The 16,792-nt window shown below is 40.4% G+C and overlaps 1 protein-coding gene across 11 annotated transcripts in view; it reads right to left on the reverse strand.

Annotated features, from left to right (window-relative positions):
• BICD1 (BICD cargo adaptor 1) overlaps positions 1–16,792 on the reverse strand; it is a 274,792-nt gene that overhangs the window by 107,102 nt on the left and 150,898 nt on the right. For 3 of the 11 annotated variants that reach the window (XM_072872449.1, XM_072872458.1, XM_072872441.1), the window contains exons 6-8: positions 13,609–13,760; positions 6,646–6,853; positions 5,369–5,531 (exon numbers count right to left, since the gene is read on the reverse strand). In XM_072872449.1, the coding sequence (XP_072728550.1) occupies positions 5,369–5,531; positions 6,646–6,853; positions 13,609–13,760 (523 nt within the window). Of the gene's footprint in view, positions 1–4,572; positions 4,870–5,368; positions 5,560–6,535; positions 6,854–13,608; positions 13,761–16,792 lie in introns of those variants that run through there. The other 8 variants (XM_072872422.1, XM_072872413.1, XM_072872418.1 and 5 more) reach the window with 4 other exon arrangements.

Raw genomic sequence — 16,792 nt, forward strand, 5'->3', positions numbered from 1 at the left:
AGAAGACACAAACCTGCTATCAAAAATTTATTCCCCCTACCTTTCCAATGCTGTACGTTGCGTAGGCTCATCTCTGCAGAAAGCCTCCACTGTGGACAGTAGTGTCAGCCTGAGCCTCCCTCGGTCATTTTCCCAACCCCTTCATCCAAAAGAGGGGAGTAAAGACAGCTTCATTTCCTACCAAGAGCTTCTACCCATAATATTCCTTTTGAAGATGCCTTCCCATATCTTCACACTGCCTAAACAACGTGAAGAAGCAAAAAGCAGGAGCCAAAGCCAAGAATCTTGCCCCACATGATAAATTCCACTTTAACATTATTTTATGAAAAATATGTAAGAAGGAACATGAGCTTCTGATTACACAGAGAATACGCTTTTACAAAATATTTCTGAAAATCATATCCTAAACAAGGCACTTACTTAGAAAAAGCTCAAAATCCAGAAAGAAAAAAAGTAAAATAGCAGTAGAGCATATTCCTCATCCCTTGTGCCAGGAGAGGTTACTCAACACCTCACATGGCCTACCAAAAGCCCCTAACTCCCTGTAACACTAATGACCACCCTACTCAGTAGACCCTCTGCTCCTTGTTGTGTTAAATTGTGTTTGTGCTACCTCAAACAGATCAATGCATTCCCAGGTTTCTAACCTATTCTTCACACATGAAACCGCTTCCAGTGTAAAGGGCAATTAACAAAGACAACTCTTAAGCCATTCCCCTTGAGTCCCAGCTTAAAGACTTGACTGGAAGGCTTCTTAGGACCTCAATATTTGGGTGATTGAGGTTTTTCATTATTGTTTTCATTGTTAGCTTTAAGAAATAGTTTCTACCTACAGATGCTGTAAGTTAGCTCTTGGAGATGCTATTAGGAACTCTCTATAGGAATTTCCCTCAGGATAGAATTTCTGTAAATTAATTTTATGGTAGGAATGAAAACAAACAAAAGCTAGTTATTTGTATCATAGTGTTATTCGTATGTGATTTGTCTGTAAGCATAGAGCTACAGCAGAAATTAATCTTGGATGACTTTTATATTAAGAGTATATACTATGTACTCCCAATTTTATATGACAGGTGGTGAGCTTAGTGCTTGAGCAGTTGTTGTACTATTATATGGCATTGCTTGTGCTGTCTTTATCTTCCACATTAGTCTCTTCTTGTGAGAATCAAATGTTATTCTGTAAATCAGCCTTGAAAGACACCTGAAAAGCAAGCAAACTTTCAGGTTTAATGTGCTTTCAGAAATGAGCAACTCTACAAAATTACCTGATTTTGCAGCGGTTTTTAGAAGCAAGTTTTAGAAGCACCATTTTATGAAATGGTCTTGTAACAATGAAGAACAATAAAATCTAAACCCTGCAGAACAAAAACTGGGGACTGGAGTAAACTAGCATAGTTCTGTTGAAACCCATAGGGCTAGCCTGGGTTATGTCAACTAAACATCTGACCTCAGCTAGGCTTTGAATTTGAGGGAAAGGTGTTATATTTTAAGGCTACTTTCCTTTTTCTATTGTAATCAAGTAAAATATATGACTGTACAGAATTCTCTAAAAAGGAAAGGATTGTTTATTATGATATTATGATCTGATTTCCTAGGAAACATGAAATACTTCACAATTCAAAGTGCTTTCCTGCGTGGGATTTTGAATACGGAAATCTGCCCTGTGGCACCTGCAAGCGTAAACAATAGGGAGCATCTACCACAGGCTGTTTGGGGGGCACTTTAACAAAGGCGAGACTCTCAGGTGGATTGTGGTTGACCCTTTAACCACCCCTATGTAAGGGAGAACGCTGCAGCCATTAGCTACTCTCCATCTCATAAGCCTGTTGGGAAACCTTTTTCTTCAGGTGCATCATCCACACAAGGATCTTAATTGATTTAATTTTAAGCTAGAATTACAGAACTTATATTCAACTTTTAGAATTTCCATGCTAAAATAACCAACAGAGAAAATAATGCTATCAGGGCACCTACAGCAGACTACTTCTGTCTTGTTCTTTCCTGGAAGAAGTCAAGAGAAACATGTTTGATATTTGGGACTGGGGGATATTAAGAGGCATCTAGTGACTTTGTTTTCAGACCCTGTGTATGAAAATTTGGAAGGAGTTGAATGCAACTGAAAAGGAAAGGTCATTTTTAATACAGTGTTACACACTGTCAAATCCAGTCTTAAGCTTTCTTTATGCCCCAACTTCTTCACATAGTTATGAAAACAGCCACATACAAAAGTGGGCTGGAACTGTGTTGAGAACATACTGGCTGGTTCTGTCTGTCAGAAGAATAAAGACTTTAAAGTGTAAAAATAATAGAAAATAACAGAAGAAAAGAAGAAACACACAGCAAAGCTAAATGCATATTACTACCTAGGGGAAATGAAACATGATACTGTGGAAATGGACTGAGTGGTATTTTTAGCCACAGCAGTTAGGAGCTCTTACTTCAATTAGAAAGCCCAGATAAATTTATACTGCCACAGCCTGATGTCAGTCAAATGGAAACCTAGTAGAAAATGACAATCTCTTTCTTGAGAGGTCTTTAATTCAGCAGGTCTTCACTAGTGAGCCTCCATGCCAGGGTCTTCCTCTGAAGAAGGCCGCCAAAAGCAATCCCAGCTTTCCCTCTGCCAGGTAGCCAGCAGGAGTCAAAGCTGAGGCCAGAGCATGGTGAAGGCAGCCTCTTCTGCCAAGCACCAAGTCCAGAAAAAGGTGCAAGGGAAAGACAGGCACAGCTTGCCTACTGCACGGGGAGCATGGGGCAGGGGAGCCTGCCCAGTTTCTCCCTCTACCAACTTCAGTTATTTTGGCTCCTGGTCTCCACCAAATGCATTCCCAGCTACAGCCTCCCAGTCCCCACAACACTGGGAGCTAATGAAAGGATAGGGAAGCCTGCACATCACATGGGTGAAATATTTATGTGAAGGAAATAGTTCAAAAATTTAAAAGAAAAAAACCTCAACACCTCATTGCATTTAATTTAGGCTTCACTGCTCCTCCACTCCTGAGGACACAGCCCCAAGCCAAGCTATACTCTTCTCCACAGTGTTTGAGCTTGGATGCGGCTCTTTTGCAACACTCTGATGAAGAAGCAGGTGTGGGTTGCTACATTTCTTGCTGGCTTGCTTGACTGCACAAATCGTGTGAGAAAAGAAACTCTTTCTGATACAAAGCTTTTAAACATTCCCTATAAAAGCAGCAGAATAATATCCTTCACTGTTCCTTACTTTCAGGAAACACATAATTAGGCAGATGGCAAAAAAATCCTACTTGGTGCATCATTCCTTGGAACAGTAAGAAATCTTCCAGAAACTGGTGAAAACAATGCTGAAAAATTCCCTACCTAATCCTCAACCTGATTCTAACATGGGCCCTGCTAATACTGGAATCTGAGTGCTCAGAAAGGTCTCTGGTTTGAACCTGTCAGTCTTGCAAGCTGAGACTAAGGCCATGCAATGGCATAAAATTCTGACAAATGCATTCAGAAAGCTGGGACTGTTGTAGATTCATAAGGACAATTGTAACATAAATCAGTAATACTGTCTCAAGACCCTTATACTCTGAATATGTAGAGATGTACCTAAAGTGCCAGGTAAGACTCCAGACAAACATTATTTTCTGGACAGCTCTACTTTTCAGGCTGCTTCATCCTTTGGCCTCTGTTACTGGAAAATGTTAGAGACTGTGTCAATGTTTCTCAATCTGTGGTCCATGCATTTGTGATGCTCCATGAGATATCAGATGCTGGTCCATGAAAATGGTGAAAAAAAAATTCAATGCACAAAGACAGTCAGGATCCAGAGTCCCAAATTCAAAGATCACATATTTTACTAACAATTTTGCAATACAGTAAATTGTGTTTACCTATCTGTTGAGCACAGGGTTTTTTTAAATCATTACTTTTTCCAACCACTGAACTGCATTTCTATTATACAGTCAGGGTTCTTCACACAAAGGTCATCCAGTCCTTGGATTAAAATCTGGTTCTCCTTGGCCTGGCACTCTTGTAAATTGTACATGGGAAGTACAACTGCAATTAGAAGAGTACTGTAAATTGTATATTAGAAGATTGCCATTTTGGGGCTTAGATCCTCGCATTTCCAAACTGGGGAGTTTGGCTATACAGCAAATGCAAAATCCAGTTCTTTAAAGAGATGTAAGTGTCCATCAGAAGGAAAATCATCCTTATTCTGTTGTAGGATGAAGAGGAAAGAATACAAGAGACACTGCCAGTGTTTAGAAAACAGATTCCTGTCTATGGGGTAGAAAACAAGCATGTGGTCTTCCATTGCCAACAGAATACAAAGGAACTGCTGAAAGATCAGTACCATTTATTTTATACATTTTAAAGTCTTTGGTTCTTGCCCCCTCCCCGCCTTTTCCTCCCCAGGAGCCAGCTCTTTGATTTATTTACTGTAACACTCCTTAGGAAAATGTCTTGTTTAGACTCTCTGCAGTTTTACACTTGTCCTCTGAGTGGGTGTTACTTGCATGGCACTACTCAAAGGCGGCTGTGATATTGCTGGCACTGAGGGAGAGATATAATTATTATAGGGTATTGCTCAGCTTTCCAGAATAAACATTTACTTGAGCAGAAACCGCTTTATGGGTTTTAGCTTCTATATTTTCTACGTATGCTTTTTGTGTATAACAAATTTCAAAACAAAGAATGAAAAAATTTACCACCAGACAAGGGTGTACACATTTAAAGGCTAAAAGTTCTGCTCAGGCACAGAAGAAAAGTAATTATTATCTTGTCTGTCAGGAGAAGAAAGATGTCACCACCTTTGAAATGGCATTCCAGTTTGCATTTCCTTTCTACGCCTTGTTCGAAGCAGATAGTACATTTTGGCAGGAAATGAAGAGCACAAGCTTCCTGCGAAGATAAACTTCATGACTCAATTTATATAAACTAAACCTTCTGTGAGTTTAACATTACCCTTTAGAAAAACCTGATTGAATGCTCCAGGGTGAGCAGAAGACGGATGCTGCGTAGGCTTGTGCACACTGCCAGTCACTCCCTCGCTGGTCCTCACACATCTGACTCCTCTGTCCCGTTGGGTTTGTGTCTTCCACGGGGACTACCAACACAACCACCGGACTAAGCACCGCCCAGGCACAGGGGTGCAGCCTCTGTGGATGCCAGCGGAACTGCACCCACCTATACCACAGCAGGACTTCCCCCACTGCATGTGCAACCACTTTGGGCCGCTGCCGGCAGAATGTCATCTCCTGCCACAGGTGACACAGGAGGAGACATTTTGCTTTTCAGGTCTCAAGAAGGTGCCCAAATTAGATTGCATCTGCAGTCCTGAGAGGGTCCCCTGCTCTGCTAAGCACTCAGCACCACATGCACCCAAGGAAAAAATGTTTACCTGGTGTGGCCACGGTTAACCTTTTTTCCTTGCTGAGACGGTGCCCATGGATGAATTCACTCATGGAAGGGGGGCCCCTCAGAAGATATGATTCTGTGGAGGCGGGATGAGGGGGGGCTCTTAATAATTTCTGGAGGTAGGTCCCTGAAGTCCTGGGATGGCTCTGATCACAAAGGGAAGGTGAGAATAGTCTTGCAGGAGATCCAAGAAAAATACATATGGAAACAAAAGAGTTTTACTTTAATTACCTTTCAAAGCCTCATGAATGACAACATCACGTTAATTTGCTTAACAGGTAAAAGCCAACCAGTGTTGCCACCCCATGTCATTTCCACAGCAGGGCACCTTGCCTGCATTGGAAATCCTGGTTTATATTAGGGGAGGAGGAGAGGAGGTTGAGTTATATCTCAGCATCCTGGAGTCGACATGTACAAGGCTCCCTGAATGTTCTCTTGGTTTTGCATTGTGACTAGAGCATACAAGAAAAGGGAATTATTATCTAGGACTTCTCTAAGAGAGAGTCCTTTTCATCCTTTTCATCTCCAGAACCATGGTGATCCCCACACCTACAGAGCTTTGGCAGGGCAGTCACAAGACAAGATGAGAACTCACTGCTTGAACAGTGAAATATTTGCATTAGGTTATGAATGGCAGCCATCCCACTTCAAAAGGTTGCTTGCTCCCATGCAGAAAAATTGATCTGAGTGAACACATCCATATTCATTTTGCACTGATGAAGAACAAGCGAGCACCAGAGCTTAACAGAGATGCACTTTCTTTTGTGTTAAGCGCTGAAATGCTCGTAGATCACAATCCTTTTTTTATTTCAGATGCTCGTTAAGGAAAACCTTAAGGAAAACTTAAGGAAAACTTGTTAAAGAAAATACATTCACACTAATATTAAAGACATAGAAGATGCACTGAGACACTGACAGAATATAGTTCAAAACACTGCATTAAGGAAGAGGAAATAACATAGTGAGTAGGTGGATCAGAACCACATGTTGCCAGGCTTTGAATTTCAGATTCATATTCTCCCCACCTCCTTCTCCCCAGTCAAAGTACAAAAAAAAAAAAAAAGAATTATAATATAATTTACAATTCAGTGAACGACTTTAATGAAAGTCTGGCCACTGCACTGTACTGTAAAGATCGCTGCATGCATACCTTTTCCTCTGAGTGCCACTGCTGACCAGTAAGTTTGGTTGCTGTGGGCCCTGACTATGCAGGAGGAAAGTGTCTATGCTTGGCACGGTGGCTGATGCCTCCTCACTTACTTTAGGGCTGCCGATCTTGCTCTTTCCAAGCTTGCCTTTGCTGCGTCGGGACTGCTCATGGTCAAACTCTAAATCCTCCAGCCGCTGGGTAAGGGCAAGTTTTTGCTGGATAGCCATGCGCAACAGAGAGTTTAGGGTCTTCTTCTCATCCTCCGCAGCTGCTAGCTGCCTCTGCATCTCATCCAGCTGCGTGACGTATTCATCACACCTGGGAAAACAAACAAGGCAGAAATCTAGGGAACGAGTCCAAGAACCAACCCTACCGGTGATTGCATTCCCGGGCTGCAATTACAGGGAGAGATTCACATCCAAGCTTTTGCCGGACCTAATCCTGGAAGCAGACAGCCTGAATTCTTCTGTTCCCAATTTGAACATATTTGGACTTGGATCTCAGTACCAACACTTCTCATTCAGCAGTAGAACCTGTATCTAGAATATCAGAGTAGTCTATGACAATGCGGTATGATTCTAATGCAGATAACGAGCAATTGGAGGGAAGGTTTGGGATTATCTCCAGGTTAGACCATAAATAACAATTTTGGGGGCTGGTTCAGCTACTAAGTCACCAGGGATAAGAATGTCTACTAATTAGATAACACTATTTTTAATAGACAGTAATATCTACTTAAGCAAAATATTACAAAAGATTATGAAAAAAACCCTGCAAGTTTGAACACTTGACACATCAGATTTTGTGAAATGAGAAGCCCTCAGTTGTTTGCCATTGTTACCTGATTAAAAAGGTACTATTCAGGAAACCCCACACCTGGAAGTTATTTCACATTTACTGTTGAATCTCTTGGAGGTGTGCTCAGGTATCCATTGCTATGGTCACCTACTCCTTTTTAACCGTCAGCCTCTTTGATCTCTATGAAAAACTATATTTTTCATTTGCTTTAGATCTCTGAGACAAATTTTGAAATAAACCCACCTTTCTCATGATTTTTTTAGCATTTAAGACTGAATTCAATTTAGTTCTGCTTTCAACAGTGATTCCTAAAGTTAACTGGAAGAGCAAGGCATTTCAGGATGGTCTTAGTCACTTTTTGAAGTGAAATAGCTTCAGTTTGTTAACAACAGACCATCTAATCAGTAAGAACGAAGAGTGCTAAATGTATACCAGTAGTGAAATGATTCACAGATAGCAGTACTGTCTGACCATTGGACATTTGTGGCAACATCCAAGAATTTTTCACGTTAAATGATGCAGCTTTCGTCAAATCTCCTCCCCACGTGATCTGTATAAATCTAAATAGCTTTGCTGTGTAATTACAATAGTGTAATGGATGAGGATTTAACTTTATCAGTATCACTCACAGAAAACAAGCCTAGAAAATAATTTTGGTTTTCCTTCTCAAAATGTGTGATGCAATAAACTTTTGAATTATTGCAAACTGAGGGATGAAACTAATTTCTGTGAAACTTTAATCTTCTCCTTGGGAAATAGAAATAAAGTGTATTAAAAAATTTGTAGTTATTCTTCACACACAAACACTAACATATATATATATTGCACTCTCCTTTTGAATAATTCAGGCACTGGAAGCAAAATTACTAAGTCAGCCATAGTTTCATCTACAGTTTCAGCATTATCTTTCTTCTACAGGACCTTAATAAGCATGACTGTCTCTATTCAAGCCTTGAGGAAGAGAAATATTTCTGAAATGTTGGTTGGCTTAAAGCCAACTTGCACACCTATTTCTGCTCCAAGCCATAGATGTCTATTGATGCTTTAGCCAGTTTCTTTGACAGAGGCATCAGAATGAAATCAGCATTCTGGAGATTAAATTCAATTCATTTGAAATAGGAATTACTATAATGTCTGTCTTATCGCAGTTTTAAAGACTCATTCTTGTAACCAGATGGATTCTGTATCCATCTCTCTTATTCTTTCCTGCTTTCCTCTTTGTCTAGAAGACATCTTTTTTTTTCCAAATATGTTTTCTGTTGAAAATTTTAAAAAGTAACACCTGCAGCAACACCTGTAGCAGAGTGCCACTAGAGGAATGAACTGCCTTGCTTCAGTATGCCAATAAGCCAATTTTGGTTTTGGAAAAAGATTGGTTTTCCTTAGGCCTTAGGATGTGTTCTTGGTATCTAGGCATCTGCTTTGTAAAACAGCATAACTGAGCAGTTAAGAAACATAAGCTCCATGAAGGTGGATAATACTAAAGCAGACTTGGACAAACCTGCTTTTTGTTACCTGCTATGACCAATAACAAGCTGGCCCTAGAAACCTGGAAACACTAGATGCTGTTAGCTGGCCTCATACTCAAGACAAATCTGGATATACTAGATGCTGTTAGCTGGCCTCATACTCGAGAGAAAAACAACCTTGTTAATATAACATTTTCCAACTGTTCTCATTAATCATATGCCCTTCCTAGAAGTCTCCCCATAACAGCAACCCCGCATTCTTGGCAGTTCACTGCAGCCTTTGGGTGGTTCCAGTCATCTGACCTCCACCACAACTCCAAGTTTCCTAGTATTTTTCACAAACACATGGTCCATTGTCTCTGTGTTTTGTTGCTCAAGCGTGCATATTTTTTTTGAGAAACAGTGTTCAGAAAGGTTAAACCTAAATCAGTCAAGTAAAGGCCATAATTGACTTTAAAAACTGCTGAATTAACAGCCTCAGATCTCCTTGAAGTCTGCAGCAGTGAAGGTTATTCCATGTAGTGGGAGATAGCGACTGCCTGCAGCCATGGCATTTCCCTTCACTGAAATATTCCCTGCTATGTGCATGTGGGATAAAAAGAGAAGTGTTTCCAATTAAAAAAGAAAAAAGCATTACATACTTCCATATTGCCTTTTGCCCACACATTTTATAAACATTCGTGAAGTCTCACAGCATACCGAGGAAGAAAAAGGTTAAGAGCTCCTAAGAGAGATGACTTCTGGCACGGCACAGACCACTGTGGACTGAGTAGGGCTCCAGGATGCACCAGGGCTCTGAATAGGTCTTTCAGAAGTACCCAAATAGTAGTGAATAACAAAAGTTAGGTTATGTCCTCCTGAGTCAGAGCTCTTTCCCAATTTCTCCCTTGCCCCAGGACGGGTGTAAGCTGCAAGTGACTATTAAATAAACAGCACTGTTATCTTGCTTTCTGCTGGTCTACTTATTGCCAGAGCAAAAGTCAAGGTTTCACCTATTTCTCATTTCTCTTGTCTCAGAAAGGAAGCAGACAGACACATAAGCCCACTTATTTTGTATGAACTGATCCAAGAAGCTTATATAGGAGTTTAAGGGATTTCTAGTTCCATCTCTCTCTCTCGCCTAGGAATGCAAACCAAATACCAAGTCAGGCTTATGTGTAATTTAGGTAACATAAATCATAGCAGAGCTTGAGCTAAAACTCAGTGACACTGACAGTGACAGATCCCTGCTCTAGCCATATAAGCATAAATCTCTTCTGCTTATAAATGTTTTCTCATCTAGGATAGCTCCAGGACCTGACCGGACTTCCTAGTCCATCTCTTCAGCACACATTTTTCTTTAAATAGTCATCATAAGAAAATGCTTTGATGGATGGAGAATAAAATCAGTGCATGCAGTGTCAGGACTGTGGCAATATAATAAGTAATATTTCTTGCTCTCTCCTTTTGAGTATCTCTATTTAGGCTGGGAAAGCAAGCATGTGTAGGGACTCAGTAAAATTAGCTTTCTGAATCCCTTTAGGATCCTGCTTTAAAAGTAGTTCCTTCTCTCCTTCAGCACTAGACTTCTTTTCCCTTCCTCTCCCAGGGAAACCCCTACTCTAGATGGGAAAACTAATGGTTTAAAGAATATATTTTCATTTGCCCTCTGGATGAGCGCTGGCCACCAGCCTCACTGCTTCCCACTCCCACAGCTCCCGCCTGGGTCAATGACTCGGGGATGGAGTGAGGGGAAACGACAGGAGGGGCAGGAAAGGTTCTCACTGTTTTTTCTGGTCTGGGACTACCAGAAGCAGGGACAAAATAAGCAGGCTAAAGGCAGGAGCTGTAAATCTGGTGGGAAGAACATGGTCCTGGCATTGAACAGGAACTTCAACTCTTCTCTGCCAACCCCATGCATCCCACAGAAAAGAAGGTTTTATACGTTGTTGCTTTATTTTTGGTTTGTTTTGTTTTTTTTAAGAGAGGTGTTTGGGGAAAAGGGAGTTTGAACTGTATTGAGGACATATTCTTGACAGGTCTGAAATAAATTAAAAAAGGGATCACAAGGCTAATGAAGAGGGAAGGAGGAAGCTGTAGAGATCAGAACCACAGAGATTTTGGACTGGGAAAAAAACAGTCCCAGAAGGAAAAAGAGCAAAAGTAGAGGTACAAGCAGGACAGAACGACTTCTGAGGGGGAGGAGAGAAGAACTGAAGAAAGAACTTAAGGAACGGAAGGAAGCACAAGGGTCAGGGGAAATCACAGAAGAAGGATGGCTCCTGCTTTCTGCATAGGGGAGCTTTGGAGAAAAGTGTTGTCTTTACTGTTCAGACCAGAAACAGGTGTGCTGTGCTCTCCTTGTAACAGGGTATGACCTTTATCCAGTGCATTTGAGGAAGAAACCATACAGTTCAGCACCAGAATGAACATCTATTTGGGGACCAAATGAACAGAAAAGGATGGTTTATGAAAGAGAAAGGATGTTGCTCTATCAAACGGTATATGAAATAATTTTCAGATCTATAATATAACTCTACTATCAGAGGGATGTTCTCCCTACAGTACAAATTCAGGAGTAAGTACCATGTGATGCAGGATAACCATGGAAACCACCGTTTTATTCAACAGAAGACTAAACAATTGCTTTTTTATGCTGAAGGTTGCTATTGTATCAATTGTTACTGCATGAAGAGTCTTACAGTCTTGTATTTTCAAACAGATTTCTCTTCCTGAACAGACATCTATAGTATATCAGCTCTCTGTCATTTAAACAAATGGTATTCCAAATGGAGTATTCAGAGTAAGTCAATGATTTGTACATTTAGGAAGAATGATTTAATTATAAAGGCCATTAGATTCCAGGGTAAGGAAGGAAAAGGAATATTTTACAACGGAAAAATCTATAGGAGCACACTAATGTGCAAGATCCTGTAGTGAATGATTTTTTTATAACTGTGCTCAGAAAATACTGGGCAAAACTTACAACCTCAAAGGCAGGGATACGTTCCACAGCCCATGAGTGTTTAATCAGTACTGCATGGAGTTTACCAGCAGCAGTAGATTATTTGGGTGGGGTTTATTCTCTAATGACATTAGGTATTTGCAAAGTGGAAATGTATAACTTGGCCAATCACACAGATTCCCTTTATAGTTCATAGAAGAGAAACAGAAGCTTCATTGCATCCTACACACAAGACATCTAGAAAAAGCATCTAGATGAATGGCACCCTTTAAGCCTAATTCTCACAGAAAAGACGCTGCTGTCTCCCACCAGCTTTAGGATATGCCTTAAACCCAACAGAAGTGTGTGCTGAGGATGCCCGAATAGGGTAAAGAGCATTCAGTACACCGACAACCAATAACATAACATTCCCTTTAAGTAACAACTTCTAAATCTTTGCAAACTTCTTTTGCCTCACAAGTTGATAATTTATGCTCCATGCAAGACTCTTGTTTGCTTTATGCTCGTGATGCCACTCCTCTCCTCTGGAGTTAGTCTTCCAGGTAGTCTTATAGAGTTGGTACATTCGTGCATCTCCTAGAGTAATGAGCTTGCAAATAAAGATCAACACATGCATTTCTAATACACACACACAACTTTGCTTTCTCGAAGAAAATCTTTAGATGCCAATGAAATCAATGGAGCTACCTTGGTTCACACCACCTGCTGAGTTGGTTCTTCATGTCCATTATGGCATTACACGTACTCTTCTGACGATGAACCTATGATGAATTTGTACACAGCACCAATGTCATGGCATGAAAATGTCCCTTCTCCTTCCTTCCCACCTCTCCCAGCTGCTGCTGCCACTGTCACTAAGCAACAAAGGACCTTAGAAGGCTGGAAGAGGTGAGATGGCACCTCCATACCACAGGGAGCACTGGAGAGATGTTGGCATGAAGCATGAAGACGTCTTATCACTTACTGACTAAAGCATAAGCAAGAAATCTTCATTGTGTTTGACCGTACGGGGAAAAAAAAGCCTTGATATAACAGAATAATTTCCTGAGGGTATTAATTTCCTTGTGTATTTTGGAATTAAGAATTTATTAATTAAAGTGCTGGATCTTTAAAAAAAAATTATTTTTAGGTAACCTTTTAAAAAGCAGCTAAAACCAGAAGAACTTCTAAAGAAGGTGTGGGAGAAGGAAAGATGAGAGATGATTAATTACTGTCCTGCCAGGAGGAACTATGTTACAGAAGATAAGTGAAACTTTTATCCTATGAAGGAGAAGATAATAAATTGAATATCACAGCGAGAGAAAATAAAAATTCATGCTGGAGTGGGAAATTGCAGTGGCCTCACAATTTTTAGTGCTGGATTACAGCATAGGCTGGTTGATGAAATAGATTTTACTAGTGGTAAGTAAGAAATCTCATGATAATGAAAACATGGGATTCTGAAGATCATCATTAACCATACGATAGCTTTACATGACAGAATCACTGCATAGTTCTGAATGTGAAAATCAGCCACATAAATCTACTATTTGATTGCCACTTTAAAAAGCCCTATAAATGCAAATATAATGGAGGTTGATATTGGCATTTATAACACTTCACTCAAGGTTGTATTGACATTGCTATTCTCCAGCTTTATTTTCCAAGACACGCACCTCAGTAGCACTTGAAAGCTTGCAAGTTTTGCACAGTGTGCACTCTAAGACTCATTCACCTTCATCCAGCAAACCCCTGACCTTGCAGAAAATAATTTCTGTCTCTCCTCCTAAGCACCCAACATACACAGCTAAGTCCGTTCTCACTTAGCACACACATATTTACTTTTACAGTGCTGAGCCAGACGGTGAAACCATTTCCCTTACCTGGTTGCAAACATTGCTCTCAAGGATGAGAAGGTTGCTGCATCTTCCTTCAAAGCCTTTAATTCATTCCGTAGTTTGGTCATGGTTTCAGTCACCATTGCTTTTTCATTTTCATATTTATTCTTCAAATTTGCTAGTGCCACTTCAGCTGTCTGAAAACACAAACAAGGATATGTGCTTATGAGACAGGTATCTGATAACAGCTAAGATGCCATTTTTTACTTTAGATTTCCTTCTTCATTCGTACAGTAGAAGAAAGTTAGACCTGAGCTTCATTGCACTGCACTCTTTAATGTCTTATTTTAAGTTGTACTCCATGAAACCAGGAAAAGGAGAAAGCAGTTGAAAGGACAAAGCCAATTTTGATGCACTAGCAACAACTCGATACCTTAAATGTCTCTGCAAAACTGTGCAGCTGTACATTGAGGACTCCGGCAAGTGAGTAAATTACTACAGCTTAAGGAGTTGCTACCGTGTCGTTTGAGCTGCAATAAACAACCATGTGTGTCCCACAACCACGTTGCAAACAGGACGCACAGCATGTGAGACTCGGCCTCTGTAGCCGAGGTGGGAACTAATGTGTTTTGCCTCATGATTCCTGCCAGCTGAGGCTTTCCTTGGGCGAGGTGACTGCTAGGACCTGGCAGCTTGCTTTTATGTCTGAGCACTGGCAATGCCTACTGTTGTGCAAAACAGCATTATTTTGGCAGTTTTAACCGCTACAAAAAAGAATAAAGAAAGTGTAAATTACAATTTTCATTTAACAGGAAAGCAAGGGTTTACAGTCATCCTTTTCCTTCATTTTTTCTGCTTCCTCCTTTCTTTTTTTAATTTCATCCCTTACATTTCTTTAATTTATTGCCCTACTGCTTTTAATAGTTACATACGTCTTATTTCTGCAAGGAACCTTCTGTTTTACCTATGAAGTCTGGAATAATTTTGAAGTTACTCGAAATACATAATTGTATAGAGGCTTTATACCTACTTCTGCTATGAGACATTTAAAATTATTGCCATTGAATGAGATGCAGAAAAAAAAAGTTTCCTTTTACATTTACTCAGGGGGGGTTATGGTTGTTTTTTCAGTTCATTTAGTGCATAGTAAGTTGCAGCATTTCATAGAGGCTATCAATTTCCCCTGTTGATCTTGTGGGTTCTTGAGCCATCACCAGGGGAGAGAAGTGTAGAAGAACATTAGTTTAAAGCAACCAGCAAGGGGAGATGACAAAAGATGGTAATGGCCAAACAGTCGGAAACCTATTTTGAACTCAGTTTTCTGAAACTCAATACATTTCCCACTAACAATGTCTCTTAACAAAAGGACATAATACCATCTCCTACTAAAATACAACTCTATTAATTTGTGTCTGGGGAAATAGCACCGTTAGAAATGGCAGCATTAAAATAATTCATTTTTTTTCCCAATTGTACACTCACCAATAATGTTTTCTCTACTTTCACACTAGTTTACATTGAGAGAAGAGATTTTAAAAAATCACTAGTAACTACCTGACATTTTAAATAGATGGATTTTTCCATGCCAAATTTTAAATCATCAGCAATACAGGTTAAAAAAATCAACCACTTAGGGATATATTCAAATAAATGCAGCTTTTCTCAACCTTGCTGACATATGCTTTAGTATAATGTAGGATGGTAGACACTACCCTACACCTTGGCAGTATAAAGCAGAACTCATCAGCTTTCTATCTGTTTTCAGCCATGAGCAAAAATGTACACTCGTAAATTAACACGGAGAAGAAGCATTAACTATGTTTAATTAAACTACTTTTTTGAAGGGAAATCTAGGAAATAGTGCATCAGAGGACAAATTCATATTTAACAGATAGGATTAAATCAGATTTATTTAAGAATTTTCAGGTCGCTATTAAGGCAGAAGTGATTTATGAGGGCACAGATAGACCCTATAGCACAAAGTGAGTTCTCTTTGCTCCTAAGGCAGGAATGCAGGCATCTTTGCTTTGTAAGCAAAACAAAGCCCTATGTCCCTTAACCTATCATAACTCATCTTTGAATACAGAATTCATGTAAATATTTTCCTTTGTTTAGGAATGAAAGTGAGTTAAAGGTATGTGCCACCTAATACTAGACTTTAAAAAAAATTGTTAAGTTGTTTCAGCAGTGGGATTACATTCCATGTAAACCCAATGATTTATACATCACTGAAACGGTGCACAATGATCAGACAGATCATTGTGATCCCTGTGTTTTAGTCTGGATGTCAGGGTAAGCTAAATGGACATGTAACACTACAGGATGAAAAATAAATTAGAAATATAATTTAGTTGGTGAATAAAGGTAACAGAGGAAGGGCTGTGTCAAATCTTCAAACCTTTTTTTTCTTCCTGTTAGAGTTTCCCATAAAGCAACATATAGAAAACGAAGCATAAATTGCAAAACCTGTTGGAAGTGCCTGGTGGCTGTCCATGCACCAGACAAGCTTTTGAATACATGCCTTTGCAGGCTGTCAGAGGTCTCCCTTCCGAAAGTCTCCTAGGTGAAGAACGAATGGGCACAAGTGCTGTACTAGAGAAGCAAATAAAACTAACATAACGTGTTTTTAATGGGCAAGAGAAAGAAAGGGGAAGCAAGCAAGAGTAGCTTCTGTTAGAAACCTGCAGACAGGCAGCCAGGGCCAGCAGAGCAGCAGTGCATCGCTTTAGCGTGAGGCTCACGAGGTCCTTGTAAGAGCCGGTGGGCGCCCGGCTGTGCGGATGCTCGGGTTACCGACAGCTCATCGGTTTCGGACCTGGATGCTGACCGAAGCCAATTGCTGTCAGACTCCTCGGCTCCGAGGATGACATTTTACAATACAGCCAAGTTAATCTATATTGGCTAGCTGCCACCAAAAGAATGATAACCCAGCCTTTCCCCAACCCTACCCTTTGCACATCGGGTGGTTTTCTTCTGTGCTTCCTGTGAGCCAGTTTGGGGAGCCTGAGGAGGCAGAAAAATTGTCTGAAGCACCCTGCAGCCAGGATGTGTGATGGGGAGTGGGGCTGAAGGGAGAAGGGGAGCTTGGACTCCGTCCTTCAGAGGTACCTATGTGTCTGGTCACCTCAGCTGTACTGCTAGACTGTGCAAGAGTCATAGGGACAAAATGAACTGAAGCCATAGCTTCACGTTACTCTTCCTCCAGCAGCAGCTCTAGTCTAAGTTATTT

Source organism: Ciconia boyciana, chromosome 1, assembly GCF_034638445.1.
Source record: "Ciconia boyciana chromosome 1, ASM3463844v1, whole genome shotgun sequence".
Lineage (NCBI taxonomy): Eukaryota > Metazoa > Chordata > Aves > Ciconiiformes > Ciconiidae > Ciconia > Ciconia boyciana.